This window comes from Propithecus coquereli, unplaced genomic scaffold (assembly GCF_000956105.1).
Source record: "Propithecus coquereli isolate 6110/MARCELLA unplaced genomic scaffold, Pcoq_1.0 Scaffold68, whole genome shotgun sequence".
In the NCBI taxonomy this organism is placed as follows: domain Eukaryota; kingdom Metazoa; phylum Chordata; class Mammalia; order Primates; family Indriidae; genus Propithecus; species Propithecus coquereli.
The window spans coordinates 1,518,229-1,541,857 of NW_012152840.1; the positions used below are offsets into that span (position 1 = coordinate 1,518,229).

The 23,629-nt window shown below is 37.9% G+C and overlaps 2 protein-coding genes across 2 annotated transcripts in view; both read left to right on the forward strand.

The window, feature by feature from the left end:
* Positions 1-10,614, forward strand: part of LOC105823607 (nuclear receptor coactivator 7-like) — a 58,529-nt gene extending 47,915 nt beyond the window's left edge. Inside the window, exon 2 of the mRNA XM_012660859.1 lies at positions 10,014-10,614. Coding sequence (XP_012516313.1) covers positions 10,014-10,293 — 280 coding nt within the window. The 3' untranslated portion in view covers positions 10,294-10,614. The remainder of the gene's footprint in view (positions 1-10,013) is intronic.
* A 12,131-nt stretch (positions 10,615-22,745) lies between these two features.
* Positions 22,746-23,629, forward strand: part of NCOA7 (nuclear receptor coactivator 7) — a 69,337-nt gene continuing 68,453 nt past the window's right edge. Inside the window, exon 1 of the mRNA XM_012660788.1 lies at positions 22,746-22,823. Coding sequence (XP_012516242.1) covers positions 22,785-22,823 — 39 coding nt within the window. The 5' untranslated portion in view covers positions 22,746-22,784. The remainder of the gene's footprint in view (positions 22,824-23,629) is intronic.

Sequence of the window (23,629 nt, forward strand, 5' to 3'; positions counted from 1 at the left end):
CGTGCTAAGGAACTGTAGTAAAAGAAAAAAATATTTTGGAAATATTTGTAAGGGATCATAAACAGTGAATAACTGATTTCAGTGTAGATTGAGGTAATCAGGTATGAAAATGAGATTTAACCCTTTAGAAATCCTGCCTGTTAAGATTTTCCTTCCAATACCTCCACCTCCAAGAGGCTGTATTGGAGTCGCCCAACATAAAACAAAAGGTCATGTCTGTAATATTCTCATTATAGCTTGAGATTTCAGGGTAGTCCTGAAAAAACTTTTTGGTTTTGCTTTAGAAGTGGGTTTATTGCTAGTCACTGCCAGCAGTGAACTTTTTCAAGTAGCATAGACAATACATTGAATAAGCAGGGTAATGATTTGGACTTGGAAACTGAGGCACTACAGTGATATGATGCTCAGTTTACGATTATTATTAACGTAAAAGCTAAATTAGCCAGTATGATAGCCTGAATAATGACCCCCAAAGATATCCAGGTCCTAATCCCCCAGGGATCTGAGAATGTTACCTTTTATGGCAAAAGAGAACTTGGCGAATATGATTAGGCTGAGGATAGTGGGATGGGGATTTTGGATTATCTGGGTGGGTCCTATGTGCAATGACAAGTGTCCGTGTAAGAGGGAGGCAGAGAGAGATCTGGCTGCAGAGAGAGATCTGGCTGCAGAGAAGAAAGGCAGTGTGCTAAAGCTGGCTTTGAGGGTGGAGGAAAAGGCTACCAGGAATGCAGCTCTAGAACCTAGAAAGGCAAAGAAAGAGCCTCTGGGGCAGGGTGGCCCTGCCAACACCTTGATTTCAGCCTGGTGAGTCTGATTTCAGACTTCTGACCCCAGAAGTGTAGGAGAATAAATAAATGTGTGTTGTGTTAAGTCACCAAGTTTGTGGTAATTTGGTACAGCAGCCATAGGGAACTAATATATTCAGTTAGTTTAACTATACTAAGTTAAATAGGCCACACGCACAATACTATCGTAAAACAAAAGGGAATAAACAACTTCCAAATACTTTGTCGCTTAACATTTCTATTTGCAGATTCTGATTAATTTCTTTATTGCTTTATTTGTTAGCTTGGTTAATCAGTATAATTCCTAATACGTAAGTATCGTATTTCTAGGACTTTGCTGATTGCTCTTAGCACAACACAGTTCTCTTATTACCTGGAGCAAGTTCCCATTTCTGGTTCCCTCTCAGTTTATAGCTGAGATACATATTACCATTGTCTGTGCCACTGATTTCTCTATAACTTTTTCAGGTTGTGGCCCAGCATCCTGACTTTTAGAAAAGGGAACTCCCACATGGGGCCTCCTATATGTTCAACAGAAGCCTGTTTAGTTTCATAAATACCAGGCAGACATTCCACACAGCATGCATCCATTTTGCAGTGGTTCATTGTAATCTTGGCACTGGGGGGAATTTGTAAGGTTCTCTGAAATGTCTCCTATGAAACCACCCTGAGGCTCCTTTGAGAGAGTGAGAATTTGTTTTCGAACATTTCTGGCACCTGCACTTTGGTTACCAGATTTCCCTAAGAACTGCTGACCCCCCCGCCCCGTTTTAATGGTACAAGGAAATCCCAGAGAAGGGAAATTGCATTTTTTTTGGTTTCCTGCTGATTGGCATTCTGTTTACTGGCCATTATTAGAATGTGGTTGTTCCTTGAGGCCAAGGGAAATTCCATTATGTGTAAGTATACTTGTATGAGGATATATTGCTAGTTATTGAACTCAAAGCCAAAGGATCTCTTTTTCTAACTGTATTGGTTCTTTGAAACCAGAGTATTTTCATTTTAACTGATGAATTTCAGTTTTAGGAGTGGGAGGAATCTCATTATCACAATTAGAAAAGGTGAAAAAAAGAATTTCCGTCTCAAGGAATGACACTAGAATCAGGTGCATCTATAGATTTTTCCAGGGATTACTCCTAAATTTTTTGTTTTTATTTAACCATGATTCCAAGAGAGAATTTTCACTGAGTTGCTGTTTTAACTATTTTTATCCCCCTGCCTTTAAGTTTGATTTTATTTGGCATATATTATATCACAATTAGGGATTTTCAGTGGAAAATTTCAGTAGAAAATCCAAACTTTATGAAATCACAAAATGAAATGAAATACAAGAAGTGATGTTCTTCTAGAAATAATAGATAGCTTTATGCTGGTGATGAAATTCATAGCAGAGTTAAATAAAATTTATGTACAATGAGAAAAAGAATGTGAGCATGTATTAATATCTGAGATTTTTCAGATACCTTCTTTGTTGTGCTTACATATGTTCTCTCATTTACTTGGATTCCTAGTAATCCCCAAGTAAGAATAACAGCACAACAAATTAGTCACTTTTGGTTATTGAGCTCTTACTGTAAACCAAGCACGGGTTACAAAAGTAAGTTTTCTCTGTACCGTTTAATCATCACAAAAACCCATCTAACGCTATTATTTTTATTTCAAGGACGAGGAACCTGAGGCTTAGATTTAGTAACTTGCTCAAGGATGCACACCCAAGGAACAAAAGAGGATTCAAACACAAATGTTTCTGTTGAAAGGCTGAGCTCATTCCATTGTAGCACCCTTTTTCTTGAGTCTGGAGGTGGCAAAAGTCAGAATTAGACCAGGAAAAAACAGCCTAGACTCTGAAGGTCAGAGCAATACAATGATAAGGTCGCAACCAGAACAGCCAAGAACAAGAACCAGGAGAAGGTCCCTTTGAGGGAGATAGACCAGCTCTGCCAGCTCTGTCTGATTTAAAAAAAAAAACAAAAGACAATGCAGGATTGCAGTCTAGGAACTCACTGTGATAGCTGGACTCAGGAGAAAGAATAAACCAGCCAATGAGATTTAGCAAAATGTTGCCATAGCTACAGATATTTAGTTTTTGCTGTTGTTTATTGGCCTTAGAATTACAGAAGTAATACTATGTGCTTGCCGTATAAAAAATTCAACACCACCAAATTATGTAAATGTAAAGTAAAAGCTCTTCTCTCCCTTTCCCATCGACCATTTTCTTGTATATCCACCAAACCTACATACATATGTTACTGACCTCGTGGTTCTTGGTCCCTGAGTCAATAGAAATTGGCACTAGACTGAAAAAGGAATTTATACAAGCAAGGATTTATGAGGAGGGAGATTCAGCTTGAACAAAAGGGGAAACAGTGCTGGTTAAGGAGTAACCAGACTGGTTCTCTGCATAAAGGCCTGGGGAACTTTTAAAGGGTAGAGAAGTTCGATGCCAGCATTGAAATCATAGCATGCAGGGGCGGAGTTTTGCTGGCAGCTGCCCATCCAGCGAGATCATGCTTCTTTATACATCACATGTCTCATTAGCATGTTGAATCTTCACCCTTGGGTGTGATTTTTAGGATTAAAATGAAGCAAAAGATCTATGAGCAGTCAACTTTGGGCTTCATCTCAGCAGTAACCAGTCTGTGCTGGCTTGGACTGGGGGTGCTGGACGCCTGTTCCAATGGTTGCCACATCCTGTTGAAGAAAACACAACTACCTTCTATTGAAGCAGGCTGTTAAAATCATTTTCAAAGCTTTTGTTCAGTGTTGTAAGCAGACTTAAGCTTTGGCTCAAGGCTCAGGCAGGTAGCCAAAGCCCACCTCCTATACTACCTCACATATATATTTATGTACATATAGTTGTTGGTTTGAGGGGGGATGTACTTTATTTTCTGTTTTTTTCCCGACAAAAATGGAATCATGCTACAATACTGTTTTATAACTTTTTTCGTGAAATAATGTTATATATACATTTTTGATGTTGTATTCTATTTCCCTACAGAGGTAATTTTAAGGAGAAATTTTGTATTAAAGACTATACTGCCCTCATGGTTGGTCAAGTTTGACATTTTCTACTTTTTTTTCCTGGAGCTATTAGCCCCAAATTGTAGAGCAGTGTTTTTTGTTATTGGTGGTGGTGGTTTGGTTTTTGTTTTTGTTTTGACAGCCTTTGTATATGGACGGTGCTCTGTCTTGACCTCTGGACTTTCCCAGGGCTGGATGTTCTGCAGTGGCAGGAAAATGTAATCAGAGTGAGACTTAGAGAAAACACAGGGAAGTACAAGACTCCAGGGAAGGTTTAGTTTGGATTAAAAAAAATTTTTAACATCAAAACAGTTTTAACACATTTCCTAATCTTTTCGGCCAAATATAAACTGTTAGAGCTAGGCAGGACCTTGAAAATTATGTCAGCTTTTTGCTTTTGTTTACTTAGAAATCCCAGAGGGTTTATCATGTTTCCAAAGTTCACACAAAGCTGATAACAGAGAAAGCCAAGCCCAGAACCTAGATCAGGGTTCAAATCTTCCTGCCTGTGTGCTCTCTGTTGGAGCCCACTAGATTGTAAGGCCCCCACATAGTTCCTAGGACTTCCAAAGTCTAGTGGATTTTATTTCCAAGTCGATATACATATATGCCACAGAACACATTTAGAAGGTGTTCTTGGATACCCTGTGGCAATTGGCTGTAACCTAGGGTTGTAAATTCTTGCTCCACAACTAAACTGTGCCCTGTGACCTTGGGAAATGCCCCTACTTGTCTTCAGCCTTCCTTTTCTTATCTGTAAAATAGCAATTAAATTGCCTACCTCATTGGCCTTTTGTGAGGATAGGGTAATATATGTCAAACACTTAGTATGGGGCCTGGTTCCTTATTCAACTCAATAGTTGCTGTTAAAAGAAAGCTCTTTTAAGCATGTTGTAATTTTTTGAAAAAGTAAAATTCAGTTAAAATTTGACAATATTTCTGTGTTAAATTATTCTTATAGTAGAAAAGAGACTTCATGGACTAAACACATAATTTTTTGAACACTTATTGCGCATGGTATGAAATTCAAAAGGTACAAAATAAAACACAATGAAAAGTAATTTTTCTTAATCCTACCCCCTCATAATGTTCTTTAATGGAAACTTTTTTTTACCATTTTTTTTGTGTACTCTTGTAAACATACTCCGTGCATATACTCATTAAGTTTTAAATATTATTACTATCTTTACCCTTCCCTCTAGGCTCTTGCTATAGGACTAAGACTACTTGTAGCTCTAGGCCAGTACTGTCCAGTATTTTCTGTAATGATAGAAGAGTTCTACATATGTTGTCCAGTAAAGTACTCACTAGCACATAAGTCTTTTTTTAATTTCAAAATATTAAAGGGGTACAAATGTTACATGGATAGCTTTTATAATGCTTAAGTCAGGGCTATTTGTGTGTTCATCACTCCAGTAGTGTTCATTGTACCTGTTAGGTAAGTTTTTACCCTTCCCCACACACAAATCTTGAAGTGTGTTTCTTGTAACTGAAGAACTGAATTATAAATTTTTATTTAATTTTAAATTTAATAACCATAGGCAGCTGGCTGGTGGCTGTTGTAGTGTGGAGGGCGCGAACAGACCACGAGAGAATTCAATGGAGCCAAATTGAGAGTCTTTATTAGCTGGCCAGCGACCACCTCTGCCCGCATAAAAGCAGTACAAGAGAGTGGCACCAGTCTTTTGCTTCTACAGGAATTTTATACTAATTTGAGGGGGGCTACGTGCCATGGAACAGGTACTCTAAAACAAAGGAAACAAAGGCAGAATGTACAATCAATATTTCAATGACACAGAGTCCTGAGATCTGGCTGTTCTCACAGATCTCTGGTACCCAAAGACAAATTGCAATCATTGAAGTAAAGCACAATCTAAGTTATAGATTAAACACAGAACATTCTTCCAGTTACACATCGATCATAAGTTGAACCCTTGACGTACTTTGCGTAGGGCAATCAGGCCCTGAATTCTAACAATTGCAAACCGCAAGCTTTGTACAGAAGCAAATAGCGTTTATTAAAGTTCCCTAGCAACTATAATTGCATTATACCTTTTTATTCATTAACCCTTCAAAGCATCTCAGCTCACAACAGTGGCTACCGTATTGGATAATGCCATGCTAGATATTTCTGTCTATGGTACTGTTTTCAAAAACACATGGATCCCAAATTACAAAATTAAGGAAAGAGTCATATAAAATCACTAATTTGATATTAATTAGTCTGTTGTTTAATACATTTTTAATTATATGTGGCTAATATATTTTCTTTTTCAATTAAGTACATAATTGAGGAGATGGGAGTTTGTTTTTGAGAACGCACTGCTAATCAGAGAATGCTGTGAAATTACAAGTTTGTAGGAGAGCAGATCTCAACTAAGTCAGAACATAGGCTGGTTTATCTATTCATTCATTTAAGAAATGTTTCTTGAGTACCTCATGTGTCCATGCACAAGCCCTGGGAGCACAGCATTTAACGAAACAAATCCCTGCCTTCATGAAGCGTTCACTCTAAGTGCTAATGAAAGCCTCCTCATTTGGTGCCTTTTTGTGTTGCCTTCCACCGACCTTAGGGAGCCATGAAGGGACCTCTTACAGAGACTCAGAACTTGCCCTAGGCGCTGGCTTTGAGTCCCAGTACCGCCAGTGCCCAAACTCTCCTTTCCTTTAGTAAAGGAAAAAGCTTCAGAAGAAAACCAGTTTCATTCAGCTATTAAAAATGAGTTCTCTAGCAGTATCACCTTATTCACTTCTTCAGTCAGTGTACTAACTCTGGGCTCGGACACTAGGAGGGAAAAAATGAGGTATGTGTGTATTCTACAAGTGCCTGCTCCATTTTAATGTAAATAAGCCAAGAGATTCCAGAATTAAAAATCCCTTTCATCTTCCCTTATGGGAAGATAGGAATAAGAAGCTCAGGTCATGGTGTTGAGCCACATTGCCTCACTCTTTTGCCCTTGGGGAAGGTCTGAAGGGTATAATTTATCTTTTCTACTGACTTTCGTATTCTCTTCCCCAAACAATGATTCCTGCTTAGTGTTAGCATTACATTTAATTTAAGTCTTATTCTTTTTACTTGTCTGCATTTTGAAAATGTTCTAGTACGAACACATATTATTTTCACAATAAAACAAGAATAATAAATAATAAAGAACAGTCCAGGCAGAAAGGAGGTGAAAGGCTGATGTGACCAATGGGAACAGAGAATTGACAGGGCTTCATTACAATAGTAGGAGGGGCTTGAATTGAAAACACTTGTTTTATGTAATTGTGATCTATTTTAAAGAAAGACAAGTGCAGCATAGCAAAATAAAGGTTTGAGTGTTTTTTTTTACTTGTACTCACAGCAAATATTAAATGTATTTCATTATTTTTCAATCACTCATCTGTTTAAGATGATTTGACAAGTATTTTTTTTTTACCCCACAATATAAATAAGTATATATTTGGGGCATTAAAAATGCTTAAATGAATAGGAAAGTTCATTTTTCTGCAAGACTTTTTTCCAGTTTACCTTAATTTAGTGATTAAAAAAATCCTTATTGCAAGAATGTCTTAACAAGATAGATATATAAATGAAAAAACAAAAGAGAAACTCTAAAAAATAAAAGCCCTAAAAAGGAATGTTTGAAGAACATTAACTATACCACATTCATCAGGTAGGCAGTTATTCCCCTTTGGAAAAGGTGTTAAAAGTGTGTTTCTATGCTTGGAGGAAGGATTTCGCAGAGGGCTTCTAGAAACACATCTGATATCTGGTTGCAAGATTGAAATGTTCCAGTTGTGTGGATAACCTCCAGAGAAACAAATCTCATGAGTACCCTAGTCAAAACAAAAGATGTAGCTGAGTGTAGAATTTCTAAAGTATTAAATTGTACTCTGTTTGCTGTTAAGATAGTTTGGTATTGCTATTTTCTAGCATTTTTTTCTAAAGTAACAACTACCCTTGGCTGTATGTGTTGACAATAATGGTCTGTGTGGAAAAGCTAGTGAAATGAATAAAACAATAAAACAATGTATCCCATTTTGTTATTTCCATGTGTGAAAATCAGTCTCTAATGAGATGTCCCCAAACAGTGCTGCCTTCATCAAAACATGTGCCCTAGATCTGAGTGAGTTTAATTATCGTGGGGACAGTGAAATGAGGACATTTAAATCAACTTAAAGTGGAAAAAATTCAAAAGATTAAGAAGCAGCATATCTCAGGCTGCATAGAACTAAACTTTGACATCTCTTTTCTCCTAGAAGGAATTATTTTTGGAAGGAGGCAACAGGGTTCATCTTAAACATGTTTTTGATCAGCCAGTATATCAGAATGAGATCAGTGCATCCATAGCCAGTATTTTGGATAAAGAGATCAGCTCTTTGTATAAACCTCCCTACGTAAAGAGATGATCTCTGTATAGTATTTAGGTTGCTGCATATTAATTTCAGCCTGAAACAGGAATTTTGATTAGGAGAGAAATTTTTATTTTTTTTAGGAGTATTAAAAAAATACTGACTCAATCTTGCAAGGAACCACCTACTCTTTTACCAGAAAAACAGTTTAAAATCTAAGGATAGAAAATAAAAACATGTTTACTGAAAATAATCCCTTTTTATGAGACTCTAATTCTGTTTGGTTTGTGATTTTATTTTTGTTTTAAACAAGCAACCATAAAAAGATAGCTAAAGTAAGATACGGGGAGTATATTCATCTTTGACTTTTTTCTAGCTGTCCTGTCTCTTAGGCTATATACTCATTTATTAGCAAATGAAAATCTAAGAACCTGGCTGCTCAGTGTTCAGTAAATAACAGCCTAGTTGAATTATCTTGTTGAAATATGGGAACCTTATCCCAGAAACTGAATGTTGTATATCTTACCATGCTTAGTTGTCATGTATATGATTGTATTAGGGGATATTTTACTATTTCTGTTTCTGATTGTTTTGTGTTTTATGTCAACATATAATATCTCAGTCCCAATAAAAGACCCTGTTAGATGGCTAAGGAAGTACAGTTATCACCATTTAATGTATGAGAAAACTCGGGCTCAAGGAGTTAGATTCTTAGCCGAGGTCAGAGCTCTTAAGAGTCACAGCCTCAGGGTGGGACCTCTCTGGACTGTCAGATTGATTTGTCCACCATCACAGAGCAGTGCAGCAGAAGATCAAACGTTAATCCCTGTATTATCCTACAGTTGTCTCATTTTTCTACCCAAACATTTTCTTATCCATTGCCCAACATCAAATTATATAGATGCTCAAGAGGACAAAGGAAATAGAAATGTGTAAGACAAAACTTTGCCTAGAAACTTTCCATCTAGACACAGGGAAAAGGATCCTAACTGAAAAAAATATTTACGTATGAGCAGAGTGCCACATATATTAGAGGCCAAGGTCCTTGTTCTCAAAGAGTTTACATTTCTGGTAAGGCAAAAAACATTCTCAAGAAGGACTAGCAAGTACAGAGTGACACATCAATTAATTACAGAGTGATGCATCAACTGGAAAATATTTTTAATTATTGGATTTCAGTGAATTATGATAAACTTCATGTCTTACTCATCCTTGACTCAGGAGTAAAGAAAACATCAAAAGTTAAGTAATGTATCAGTCAACTATTAGAAATCATAATGCTAATTATATATTGTCATTATAGCATTTTCTGTCTCAGGCAAATCAGCCCTTTTTTCAATGCTATTGTCGTATGTATAAAGGAAAAGAGTTATGCAGACCTGACGCAGTTCACACCTTGCCAAATCTTTATAATCAGCATGTAAGCCATTTATAAAGGACTTGTTTTTACAAATGTGCTTGCCCACCAGTCCAAATGTAACACTGAAAACCAGAGCACTTTTTTTTTAAATGTAATCCTCAAACATGGTACTATAGTAAGGTTAGTGTATATCTTGATTTTAAAAAATATTCAACATTTAATAACCTATAGAAGAATCTCATTTTTCCTTAGGCCTAGAGCATTTCCCATTAATTTTCTGAGATATAGTATTGAGGATATAAAATTAAAGGCCACAAATCTCCACATAAGAATGTGTAAATGATTAGAAAAGGAAAACGTAACAGGAAAAGGTAATGAACAATATTATAAGGAAAGTGTTTCCTATATCAGTTAATTCGTTTTCAGAGCCCAACTGCATGAAATTAATATGATTCCTACCAGCAAATCATTTCTCTAATGCTTTTCCTTTTCTTCTTCACTCCCAGATTGAAAAAGAAAAAACAAGCCAAACAAAATGCAGAAACAGCCTCAGCTATAGCTGCGAGGACTCATACTGGGAAAGAAGATGCTAATGCAGTCATTTTAGACCAAGACAAGTGCAACATTGCTGTGGAAGAGGAATATATTACTGATGAGAAAAAAAAGAGAAAAACTAATCAGTTAAAGGAGATCAGGCGTACAGAACTAAAGAGATACTATAGTATTGGTGAGTATTGGTGCCCGTATTATAGTATTTTCATTTTAAAAATCTCTAAGAATTTTTAAAAGACTATAAGTTGTAAGTGATCATACTAATAACAGTTTATTGAGCAGCTACTACATGCCCTGGGCTCTTGCTTTATATACATAATCTCACATAAAAGGATCACAATGAAATAATGTTATCTTGTTCAACTTTGTGTTCCCAGCATGTAGCACAGTCCCTAGGACATATTGCATGCAAATAAAAATGCATCTAATGAATGGTCACTTTCACTTTATGAGAAATATGTATTTTCCTTAATGTGTATAAACATATCCATGAACACGTTGATAGAAATGGCTGCACTTTTTGGCAGTAGAAAATGGAGGAGACGTGGCCTAGCATCTGTCAGTTAAAAAAGAAAAAGCAAGCACTTGGGAGTTTTAGATAAAGGGAATCTTAAATGAGTCCACAGTGTTATATAGTTTCTCAGAATAACTGTTGTATCTGAAACTGCATCAGCAGAAATTGGCATATACTAGCCTTACTTGGATCACACATCTCACTCCTACTGTCCTATCATGTACAGGTCTGGAGTATGTTCCAAAGTGGATGCAAATAAAATAAATAAAGGGTACCAGTAGTCAGGACTTGACGTGGCTAGCACACAGGTTATGGCATACTCAAGATTGCTAGACAAAGGGAGAGAAAATTGAGGGAGGTCTCTGAGAACATACTGCAAATACAGTGTATGAAATGTGGTCTTGTAGCAGAGCAATGAGACTGGTTCTGGAGGGCCCTAAACTTGGTCTCTAAGTTAATGCCAAAGTTACTGGGAGACATATCTTGTGTCCGTGCTTAATGTAACTTTCTAAACAGTGCTCTAAAGATAAAATGGACTGTTCTTGAGTTGGCAATGAGTGCTGCCTTGCTGACATTGCTCCCACACAGGCAGATGAGCTAACTGCAGCCGAAAGCATGTGGTTTGTAGCATTACAGTGGGCTAAGATGCTTGTATAAGGTATTACATATCTTAATGGATGCTTTTAATCTCAAACCATCCAGTATTTTATAAAAAGCTATAACTGTTAACCAATGGAAAGAGACTTGTGATGTTACTAAGTTTCCTCCTAAAATTTAAAGTATTGTGTGTTATCCCTTATTTCCAAAAAGAGGAAGGGGATCAAGGAAAATTGCATTTCACATCGTCATTTACACCCGAATTCTTGCTGCATTCAGGTAGCTTTCCAATGTGGTGTACTCTGCTGAATGTGTAATGCCAAGTCTTCACAATACCGAAACAATACCCTTCACTCTTTACCTGACCCGCTATTACTTAGCATAACCAAATCAGCTCAGTCATCATTCCTTCTGGGAAGTTGTCCCTGTTCCTGTCCAGGTTAGACTTCCCTTATGCATTGTTATCATGGATTTTTCTGATTCCCTATGTACAGGGAGGGGTGACTCAGCCTCTAGCATTGGCTTTGTGTTGTATCTACAGCATTACAGGTGCTCTTTAAATGTGCATTGAAGGGAAGAATTAATACATAGATGAATGAATACTCTGTTTTTATTTGTTTGAATTTCATGAAAATTCCAGAAGGCTATATATGACAGTGTAGTCATTGGATAAGAATTATCTTGTAATTTTATTTGGTAGCAATAAGTAAAGAAATGCCTTTATAGCTTGTCTTCTCTCAAGACTGATAATGGTAACAACTAGTTTGGACGTTTGAGGCGTTTCCTCACGAGAATTCACTGCTTTGATAAAACCTCTGGGTGGGCCATTGAATTCAGTATTCTTTGGCCCTTTCCAAATCTGACGTGGGTGACAAACTCCCATCCCTGCAGGTTTGCTTGGTCTGGCAGGGTCTGCCTGGTGTATTCCCGAGGTTCCCCGCCCAGGATGCTGTTCTCTGCCACCAGGGGGAGCATCAGACCTCAAGGTACAGATCGTCTCAGGTGCAGTTCTCTGCTGCTTTTGGTGGCTCTAGTCAGGGCGGGAGAACAGAGAGGAAAATGGGAGGATCTTGTTGGCCTGCTGGGGATTTAGACTTTATCCTGTAGCCTGTGGGGAGCCAGTGGAGGGGAATTTCAATAACAAATGAAATTCCCTACTTTTTCTTTGCTATACGTTTTTGTTTCCATTAACTCTGCTATGAAGATGACAGGACAGAGACAGGGTGATTGGTGTGACTGGGAGGCTGCAGGAAAGGGCATACTGAAGGGAGATTTTGTTCTCAGAAATGGCACTAGTTGGTGGCCAGTGTGGTGTGTGAGGGAGAAAGGGAACAGAGTAAAAAACTGACAGACTAGGAAGCTCAAGGAGGAAGGAAGGTAATGAATTTGTGTTTGGAGATGTTTTTGAGATGCCAAGTAAATTTGTCTGGAGGGACTTACATTGCAGGTAAAGGGCCTACAAATTGCTACTTACAGGTGTGAGCTGAATCCATGTTTAAAAAAAGGTAATTCAGGGAACACAGAGAGAGTCAAAATGAAACGTTACTGAACAACAAATGATAACGTATGTATAAAGAAAAAGACCACAAGGATATTTGACAATATGTTGATATTTGTTTTTGCTGGGTACAGAAAGGGAGTTTTTCTTTCTTTTTTCTTTTTTTGCATATTACACATTGTGTGGTTATTTTTAATATTAATAATACAGAAAATGGAATAGTAAAGGCAAGGGCTTTGCAAAAAGAACATTAAACAGATATAAAGTTCCATAAGCAATGTGCAAGAAAGTAATTACTTTTCGTAGGTATCTATTCCACACCTACTACATTACCTGCCTGAGCTAAGGAAGCATATTTTAAAAAGGAAATGTTTTCACTTGTTGGATTAGGCTTGTCTGTGCCTCGCTTAAGCCTTGGGTAATAATCTATTGCTGTCTCCTGACACCTAGAAGAACACAGCACTTAAGATAGTGATAAAAGATGTCATGGAACGATTGAGTCACTAGAATTGCCTCATTGTAGCAACATGGTACTGATTTTAAAAATGTTTTATTTTTGAAAGGAGAGTAGGAGAAAGGAAGTGTAGTAATTACATTGAAGCAGATGGCATCAGATAAATCTAGATCCAGCACCTAGCGCAGCACCTGGCACATAATAAGCATCAACAAAAGCTTCTGGAATAAGTGAACTCAACCCTTCTGTGCTTGCATTTGTATTTACTAATATATGTAGAGGACTCCTTTTTCGTTTATTCTGTTTATTTATGTAAACTATTAAGGAATTGTTTGGTAATAATATATCTTAATATATTTGTCAGTATTAGCTATTAACTTAAATTTGATACAAGCATGTTGGGATGTTTATAAATGTGTCAAAAAATATTTGGTCTGTAGTACAGTGTCAAAATATATTAAATTGGCATGAATTATATCACAGGATACTTTTATATTAAAGGAATGCATTTTCCTTAGAATGGTGCACTTCTTTGCTTCTAAGAATGCGGAGATAGGAATGGGAATTTTACAAACATGGGTAACATTTCAGTGTAGGGAAGTTCTTTAGTTGAAACATAGCTATGCCATAAATATATAGCTATGCTATATATTTTTGTTTTTCACAACATGAAAATAACTAACCACTGAGTTATTTCCGACAAGCAACCCTGACACTTTTCCTTACATAGGTTACTTTTTCTTAAGGTTTTGTTTAACCACATGTATGAAGATTTTATATCTGTCATTAGTCTTTGTTTCACATAGCAAGTTCAGAAAGCCAAGGTTATATTATTTTGATAAGTTAATTTCCAAACATAAATAGATAAAGTCACAAATGTAGAATGGGCTTGCTCTTCTGTTTAAAAGTAGTGATCATTCTGGTACTTTAGATCTCAAAAATCAAAGAATCCAAAATTAAAATGGATTTTCATGGGGAAATAGGATATCAAAAACCTAATATTTTTTTAATCAAGCAGAATGAGCTTTAGAGATTTGAGTATAAGATAAATTGAGATTATCAGGACGGAAATAGGTCTGTGCTTCTTGGGACCATCAAGGCAGTCAGAGTGATGTTTTAGTGATGTCATACAGTGAACACCTAGGCAGTGAGCAGGACAAACTGGAAAAGTATCCCCAGGATGCGTGGAATATGGCTGAGCAATGAAAGTGATAAGAGAGAAGATGACAGAAATGGGAGGCATGAATGAAGACTCGCTCAGAATCAAAGGTGTTCTTGGAGAAAAGGCCAGAACAACAGAAGCAATAATCAAAGGCAGTATCTGATTAGAAGAATGCTTTTATAAGCTGAAACTCATGCCTGAGTGTAGAAATCAAGAGCTCATTATATTTTGGCAGAATTAAGGGGGAAACTCAGCACTTGATAAACTGTAGCAAATGTTTACAAGTAATGGCTAAATGGTAAAGACAAAAATTTTTTTAAAGGTTACCTACAAAGGAGCAAAGAGGAGAGTCAGACATAGACTTATCCATAGCAGTGAACACCAGAGGAATTAAAATCTTTTTCAGAGTTGTGTGGTGAAAGTTGTTTTCCAAGTTCAAAAGACAACCAAACATTCTCGGACATACAAGATCTCAGAAAGCATATCTCTTGAGTCATAGACTGCCTGAAACAAATTTACGGAGAGGGAGGGATGTTCTTTTCTGAGACATGTCCAAATCTAAGCCTGAAGTATAAATAAGTCATTTTATGAAAGAATTGGTAGTGAGCATTGTAACTAATTAAAGATAATGTTAAAATACATAATCGTTGTAATTATGGTCATAAGCATGAATGTAAAAGGCACCATAATTCTTAAAACCCAAGATGTGACACCTCCCGATTATGTAGTAATTAACTAGTTTTATTAACAAATACTGAGAAATGGAAGTAGAAAGAGAGCAAAGAGAGTAAGCACCCTAATAGGAGGAAGTCCAAATACCCAAATATCAAATGCTGCAGACCCTCCAGCCCCACAGCATTTATTTCTATTTTATAATCTGAACAACCTAATTTCTTGGTTGCCATTCTGAGCAGTTAGTGAACACCTGAGACATAAAACAGACCCATGGGGTAGAGAGAAGTTTCTATTTCTGATGACTTGGAAGCTTCGTAAGCCTCCGGAGGAGATTCTGGGCCATTCTTGGGCCTCCAGAGACTGTTGTTGCTTTTTCTCTCTGCTCTAGTTTCGACAGTATCACTGTTGACATTTTCACCCACACTGTTTGCAAAAACTCAAAATATCAACAATGTGGTAAACTTGTTCTATAGAAAATATTTTGCAAAGGGAAAAATGGATTTATAGTCCAGAATTTCAGAGTTATATTTCCTTAGAAATTCTGGTAGTTAGGGAGTAGAAATGTCTACAAGTAAGTAGCTCTGAAACAAACACCCCTGAGGACCTCGCTGTGATTATACCAGCTTTGGCTCAAGGGACACTCCTGCCCTGACATCTCACAGCTCCAGCACTCCCCGTTAACACATATTTTCTTGTCATTGGTGGAACAGAAAGGTACAGTCACTGAACCAAGCAACTGTGTCTTAACCTATCGTGCTGCATATGAGCTTGAGCTCAGAGTCTGGTCCCATTATAACCATGATGGTCTGCATAATACAAATCTCGTTCCCTGATTAATCTGTCTTGTTGCTTGCATTATGAAAAAATCTCACTGTAAGAAAAATGCACAAATGTGGTTTGGGCCAAGGGTAAGACAGCGGATTAGCTAAATATGGTCATTGTTTTTAAGCTTTGAAAAATCAAATTAGAGGTAAGCTGGGGAGGGTGCAAGGCAAAAAGACTCTAACTCTGTGATCATGATGCGTGAAATAAAGCATCTTGCCCACAGGGGACACTCCTCCCCAGTAAGTTCTTTCTGCTCTTTCTCATGCCTGGTGTTGCTTGTTTTCTCCTTCCTACCTTCTTTCCCACCCTCCAAAATACTCTTTTCAAAATGGCTCTTTATAAGAAAATGGACCTAACTGGGCAAATTTACACTTTAGAAGAAAATATAGGGAATATAAAAGCCAATTTCATATGAATCAACCTATGTATGTCCATTGTCTTAGTCCATTCGGGCTGCTATGGCATGTACTCTGTGACATTTTCCTCTTTGTCAGAGGTTAAAATACAAAGTTCGTATGGAGTACAAAGTTCATTCTTCTCAGACACATCTTTTTTTTTTTTATTTTAACAGCTTATAATTTAGATTTTCCAGAAGTTACCCTTAAAGTGCTAAATAACAGTGCTGAATATTTTAATTGCACTTTTTACATTGTCAAGACAATGATTTGAGATGTATGCACCATCAGTAGAGAATATTGTTTCTTGAAGCAAATACAGGTCCTATATTTTCTTCAAAGACATTTATGCCTTTACTTTTTGCTAATTAAATCTTTAATCCATATGCACTGATTTGAGAATGGCCTAAACTTTTCTCCAAATCTTAGCCAATGTTTGATAATCCTTAAAGTTACGGGACCCTTACTTTGCACATCACAGAGTGCTTTTTCTGAATTGCCTTTTCAAGTCCTTACAGTAACTTTTTGGAGTCCATAGAACCCCCATTGTACACACTGGGAAACTGTCGTTGTCTTTGCTTAAGTCAAGTTACTTGCCAAGGTCACCCACTGAGCAAGGGGCACACCAGGACTCTCATTCACATCTGTGTGATGCCAAAACCTCCCCTCTAACCTGAAGTTACATGATATTTATGGGAAAAAACAGCCTTTTCTCGTTGATTTATAATGGTGCTTTTATTTTACACTAAATTTCTATTTTTTAGTTATGTCAGAACAATGTTTTGATTGCTATGGCTTTATAATCACGTGTTTTAACATCAGTAGAGTGTTCCTAGCCTCACTTATCTTTTAAAAATATTTTTGGATACTCTTATGTATTACTGAATAATTTTATGAATTCTTAACGTTTTTAGGATAATGTTGGTTCTATAAGTAGAAATTTCATCTGCTAATAATCACATTTTTATTTCTTTTTTGTATTTAAAACTCTTACCTGTTGCTTTGTCTGGAGATTTCAGACAAGGTTGGGTATAAACCATAAAATAATATTGGTAGTGTTTTACTTTAAAAAAAAATTGCTTCTGGTTTCTGATATAAAAGCTCATCTGAGTTTACACAAGTACACTTCAGGAGAGTTTAGGATAGTGCTCAATTTCTCAAGAGATCACTGATGCACATGTGAGTGCCTGTAGTGCATTTGTGCCCAGTTGTTGCTTTGCAGCTCTGTGCCTGTGCCAGGTAGTGTCCAATGAATGGCAGGGATTCCCTCTTCGTCCTCGGGGTTTCGAAACTATCTCCATTATGTTTGTAGTGTTTCTGCTTTTATTTCCACTGCAAAGTTTTTTCTTCATGATGTTAAATACTAGTGGTCTGGCCTCACGTCACATTAGGTTGGCCTCTATGTTGTAATTCAGTGACGTGGTAGATACCATGCCCAGAAGCCTTAAAAGTTTTGCTGGAATTGTTCTTAGGCACTTGCCTTCCACTGCACGATGGGAACTAAAGGAAGAGGGTGGAGATTGTGCATTGCCTGCAGGTATCTTTCCTTCTGCTCACCTGGAATCTTTCTTCCATAAAGCTAGGGGCAGGGGCTCACCAGTCCTTAGTCCCATAATTAGCCAGCTACTGCAGAACTGGAAGTGATATCATGAAGTCATTCAGTTTCATTCCTATGCGGAAGTTGCTTTTGATATATATATAATATATATTATGTATATATATACTCTTTAGTGTTGCATTGCTTTTTTAGAAGCATATTTCTAATATCAAAAAATAACTAAAAATTCTTCATCATGTTAAGGAAGTTCACTCTAAGTTTTCTAACAGCTGGGTGTTTTTGTTTTTTTAATTTTGTACTTTTTAAAAATATAATAATGGCTGTTTAATTCATCAAATGCTTTTTGGGCATGTATTAAAGAGATCAGACATGGTTTTTCTCCTTTAAACAATTTACAATAATCATGTGACTGTTACATCACTACTGCATTTCTGGAATGAAACCTTTTTGCTCATGGTTTATAATTTTTTTTAACCACTATTCAAATTGCTATTTACTTATGTTGACTACATTATCATTACAAATAATAGCATTTGTTACAGTTACTCTGTGCCAGACTCCGAGATTAACACTTTATTCATCATCTAATTTTCTCAACAACATTATGAGATAGTAATTCATTTTATAGATGAGGAGAGCAGTGCACAAAGATTTCAAGTAACTTGCTTAGCGTCACATAGCTATGAAAACGTGTCAGGGTTCTAGTCAAACCTAGCTCATTTTGCCCTAAAGCAAATTGTAATCAGAAGGATGTTTGGCGACATAAAGGAGATGGCACATGATCTGATTGCGTGGTCGATATCTTCAAACTGTCATAGCATCAGTTTCCAGTATAGGGGCATGCCTCTCATTGGAAACAGATTCTCCTGTTCGTAAATCAGGATGCCCCTTTCTGAGAAAAATCTAGAGAGACACAAACAGTTTTTGCCTCTTTTGGATACCACGGAAACCATCCTCTCTCTTTAGATGTGGTATTGATGGTACTGTGCTGCTGGCCTCACATAACCCATTCACACACCCTTATCATAGAGACAGGTGGAGCGGGGAGAGTTGATTGTTCACGGGGAATAAGGAAAGGAGACCCATACACTCAGTAAGTGTAAGCCCAGCACAGATTTGGTCCTGATATAATTTGAAAACCTGATAATTTTCAAAAGTTCTGCTTGTGCTTGTTCAGGTAATTGATAATAACAGGAAAAAAAGGCTATATACTATTTCTTTCTGTCCCTCCTATATCTATAGAAATTATGGAATCAAGATCCAGGGAGTGCACAGGTGTCTCTTTCGTTTCTGTTTTCAAGCACCATATTGAAGCATGTCCAGTGTCCTGATTTCACCCTTTCCCCAGTGGTCTGTGACAGGAGCCAGATGCTCAGGTTTGAAGGACATTAGTATTGACTCATTCTTGCCGGTTTTTCTCAGATCTGGACTCTCTAGCCCATCCTGCATTCTGTAACACTCCCCAGCACACTCTCGGTCCACATCTGACATCACTACTTGAATCCTCAAAAATCCTCTCCTTGAATCTCAGCCTCTTTTCTTGTCTTTTCTCACAAATCTGTTCTCCATTTCTGGTAGGCATAGTAGTCGCCCCCCAAAGATGCCCATGGCCTAATTCCTGAAACCCGTTAGGTTACATGGCAAAGGTGAATCAAGGTCATAGATGGAATGAGGTTGCCGATCAGCTGGCCTTAAGATCTGCCTGGATTGGCAAGGTGGCTCAGTGTAATCACAAGGGTCATTAAAAGTGAAAGAGGGTGATGGTAGAGAGAGGGCTAGACAAGTGGCAGTGAGAGATGGACATGGACTGCACTGCTGGCTCTGCAGATGGAGGAAGGGCTTTGAGCCAAGGAAAGTAGCCTGCTTCCAGGGGTTAGGACAGGCAAGGCAACCAATCCTCCCCTAGCGCCTCCAGAAAGAAAGCAGTGAGACCAGTGCCAGACTTCTAAGCTACAGGATTGTTCAGATAATAAATCTGTGTTTATTTTTACTTTTGAGCCACTAAATTTGTGATGATTGTTGCAGCAGCAATAGGAAACTAATTTACCATGCTGTTCTCTCCTCCAGCATCTCTCTGTCCCCCACCCACCACTAGCTCCATGCATCTTCTACAGGCGGCCACTACGGTGGTGTATTTGCTTACTCTACGTGACTGTCACCCTGGTCTTGAGACCCCAGCCCTGGGTGAACCCTTCTTGTCGTGTAGCTTTTAATGTTCACATTATTGAAACCTTATCTTTGCCATAGCAACTCTTCCAAATTTCACTACCTCTTACTCCCCCAGGCCTATCTTCACCCTGTTAGTTTTAGCAGATGATCTCACCCCTCCTCCACTGATAGGGTTGGCACCATGTCTTGAGCCCCCTGCACTTTCAGGAACTGTCTATGACATCCAGTTATCCATTCCCAGGTTTGCGTCTCTAGGCCTCTGTGTAGCATCTGACAGTGTCAACAACACCTCCCTTTAAGGTTTTTCCATGGCCTCTGTGACCTTACATTCATTTTCTTATCTCTCTAATTACTTTTTCCCCCTTCTATTGCCTTTTTTTTTTCATTCCTTAAATCTAAGCCTTCCTTAGGTTCTGTTCTTCAGAGATCACCACTACCAGGGCTTCCTTCACATCTGGCCGTCGCGCCCCTCCAGGCCCCAGGCATCCTGCTGGGTGGCACCTTCTGTTAGTCCTAAAGCACATGGAGACAGGAATCTTCTTTCAGTGCACTTGTGTCTGTGATCTTCTCAGATGCAGGAGCCACCAGCCTGTGTTCCAGGCACTCTAGGCCCTCTGACGGGATGAGAACGGAGGTGGCAGGGCACCAAGATGGACTTGGGTTGAGGTCAATGCCGGTTCCTCATTCCAGCCCCCGCCTCCAGGATTTATGCAGCGTGAAGTGGGCTAGGCTGAAGGGCTTGTGTTTCATTCCTCTGGGGTTTTTGTCGGTTTTGTCACAAGTACTTCCTTATTGGATTGGGATGCAGTTCATACAGCCGGAGTGACTTCTGAGGAGCACCTGGCCAACTTTGCCCTCTGGCAGTAGATACCTTTACATCATTTGCCTCAGGTTCCTGTAAACAGAGGGAGGGCCAGGATTTGAGCAGGTATAAAGGCCTATGAGGAGGCCTGGAGCTGAAAGTGGAAGTGTCAGTGTCACTGAGAGACAGTTACAACCGTGGGATGGTCATGGGTCCTCACCTAAAACACTGGACATGGAGCCCCATCCTGAAGCGCAGCAGAGCGGTCCTTTCCGGCGGCAGCGCATGTATCTTCCTAGCTCTCTCCAGGGCCAGAAACCTCTCCAGTGCTCTGCGGACCGTGTGCTGCAGAACGCGTCTTGGTAAGACACTTAGGACTTCATGCATTGAGACATATAATTGGCCATTTTTACAGCTCACTGCAAAAAGGTCTTTAGGAAGCATTGTGAAACCTTACTTTGGGCTATAATGATATAAAGCCAATTAAATTAGATCCTTATACTTTGCCAGTTGCTTCTCTGCTTTCCACACTGAGCTGACTGTAAAACATGGTGTTTGATTTGTGGCTTTGATGGGTGCATATGCTTTGCCCACTGTGATGTTAAATCAGTGAAAAAAAAAGTGTTACCTACAATCAAACACATCAGGCTCATTGCTATATACCAGGAAGTTTATTCAACTATATATACCAGGTATCATATTAAGGCACAGGACATTCAAAGATGGGTACATCATGGTTATTACCTCCAAGATCTCAAAATCTTAGACTCTAAAGCAAAGACATATTTTTTTTCTTTTAGTAATATTACATGCTTGACATTTTTCTAGCCTACCCACCTGCACCAATGGAAGATAATTTAATTTTTGTACTAATTCCAGCATACATAGTTAAATTTATCCTGAAAGGTTCAGCCAGCACACATTTTTTGTTTTCGCAGCTGGACAAGATGTAAACTCCCATGTGTTGGTGGCTTAAAGCAGTGTTCCCCATTGGGACCAGAGATAACTACAGCTTATGGAAGGGTGTGCACATGTGGAAAGAAGGAAGCATGTCTTAGGCTTTACAGTAGGAAAGTGTACATAAAGTATATACCTCTTGGGAGAAGATGTGTATCTGTGAGTTAAACTGCTGGGTCATATAAGCTGTATATACTTAATTATCTGGAATGACTGAACCAGTGTACATTCCTAGTAGCAGTTCATATTTCTATCAAAATTAGAACTGTGTAGCTTTCTGATTTCACCAGGCTAATAGGTATAAAATGACACATGGTTTTAATGTGCATTTTTCAGATCCCATATAAGTTGGAGCATCCTTTCATGCTTAATTCAATTTTATATTCTTTTTGTCACTTAATTTTTTTTGCAATATATTTCTATGGTTTTTGATATATGGATTAATATACTGAGATGTATTTAACCATAGCAATTAGGTTATATCATATTCAGCTGCCAAAAATGCCAATGGCCATTTTTGACCCAAAAAAAAGCAAAATCTATGGTCCAACTTAATATATTATTGGATGTATAGATCTTTCCAAGTTTTCATTATTATAAATAACATTTTAATAACCATATGCTGTGTTATATAGTGTTTTTTCTTTTGAATTTGTCCTTAGGGTAAATTTCTAGGAGAAAGATTACTGAGTCAGAGAATGAATGTTTTTATGGCTAATACTACATATTGCCAAATCACTTTCTAAAAGGGCTGTACTGGTTTACATCATGCATCATTTATGTCATGACTATACTGGTTTTAGTCCAACTTCATAAACATTATACATTACCATTTAAACTATTAATAACTATAAAAATTACCTCATTTTTACTTAATTATAGCTAATCATAATCATTTATTCAGGTGCTCATTGATAAATAATATGCTTTTGTGAGTACGGTCTATTTGTTCCCTTAGTTCATTACTAGTGTCTTTTTTTCTTAGTCGACTTGAAAGTGGGTTTTCATATAATATAGTTTTTCCTGTCTTCAATTCTTAAAAATTAAATTATTCATTTATATACAATTTATTCTTCAGATGACAATCAAAACAAAACACATGATAAAAAAGAGAAGAAGATGGTGGTTCAGAAGCCCCATGGTACTATGGAATATACTGTAAGTATAAACAAAATGTGTGAACATTGTTAATACTACTAGGTTTGCGTAATGTTTATCACTGACACATTCTGCCTCTCGGCTGCTTTACTCTTTACTCTTGTGTACTCATTAAATAATGAAGCTTCTTAAGACTGGTTCTAGGTCATTTCTTTTCCCTCCATACTTTCTCCCCTATCAACCTCGTGTAACCAGTGACTTGAGAATGTGAGGAGAGTGATCTGCTGGCAACATCTGTCACCCTATTGATCACCAGTGTTGCTTAGACCAATCTGGCTGACCAAGCAGGTGTCCCCTTCTTCCCTTACTGCTCCATGTGTCTCCCCCTTGAAGCTGTGATGAAGAGGATGACCTTCCTCAGTAGAGGAGGATTCTTCTTCAGTTAAGGGTATTCTAGTAACTGTACTCCCCCGCTAGAAACTCCAAACAAACCGATGACTTTATCTTTGATATGACAGTGACTACCAATTTTAGGTCTCCATCCAAGACATCTTTCTAAGTTCCAAAGGCACATATTCAGTTGACTACTAAATATGTCCACTTAGTCCTCCATGCTTGGTCCTTTTTCAAGAAGCAATGGCTTCACCATCCGTACCTTTACGCAGTGCAGATCCTTATCCTTGACATCTTCTTCCCCTTACTCTCCGTGTTCATTCCTACCTTTTGTGACTATCCAGCGAGTCTAGGCCAGATCCCTTCTTTTTATACTCTCATAGAATCAATGTTCCTTTACATAATTTATCTCAGCTTAACATTATTCCTCAGATCTCTGCATAATTCAAGGCTCACCTGGTGGAGCTAGTTCT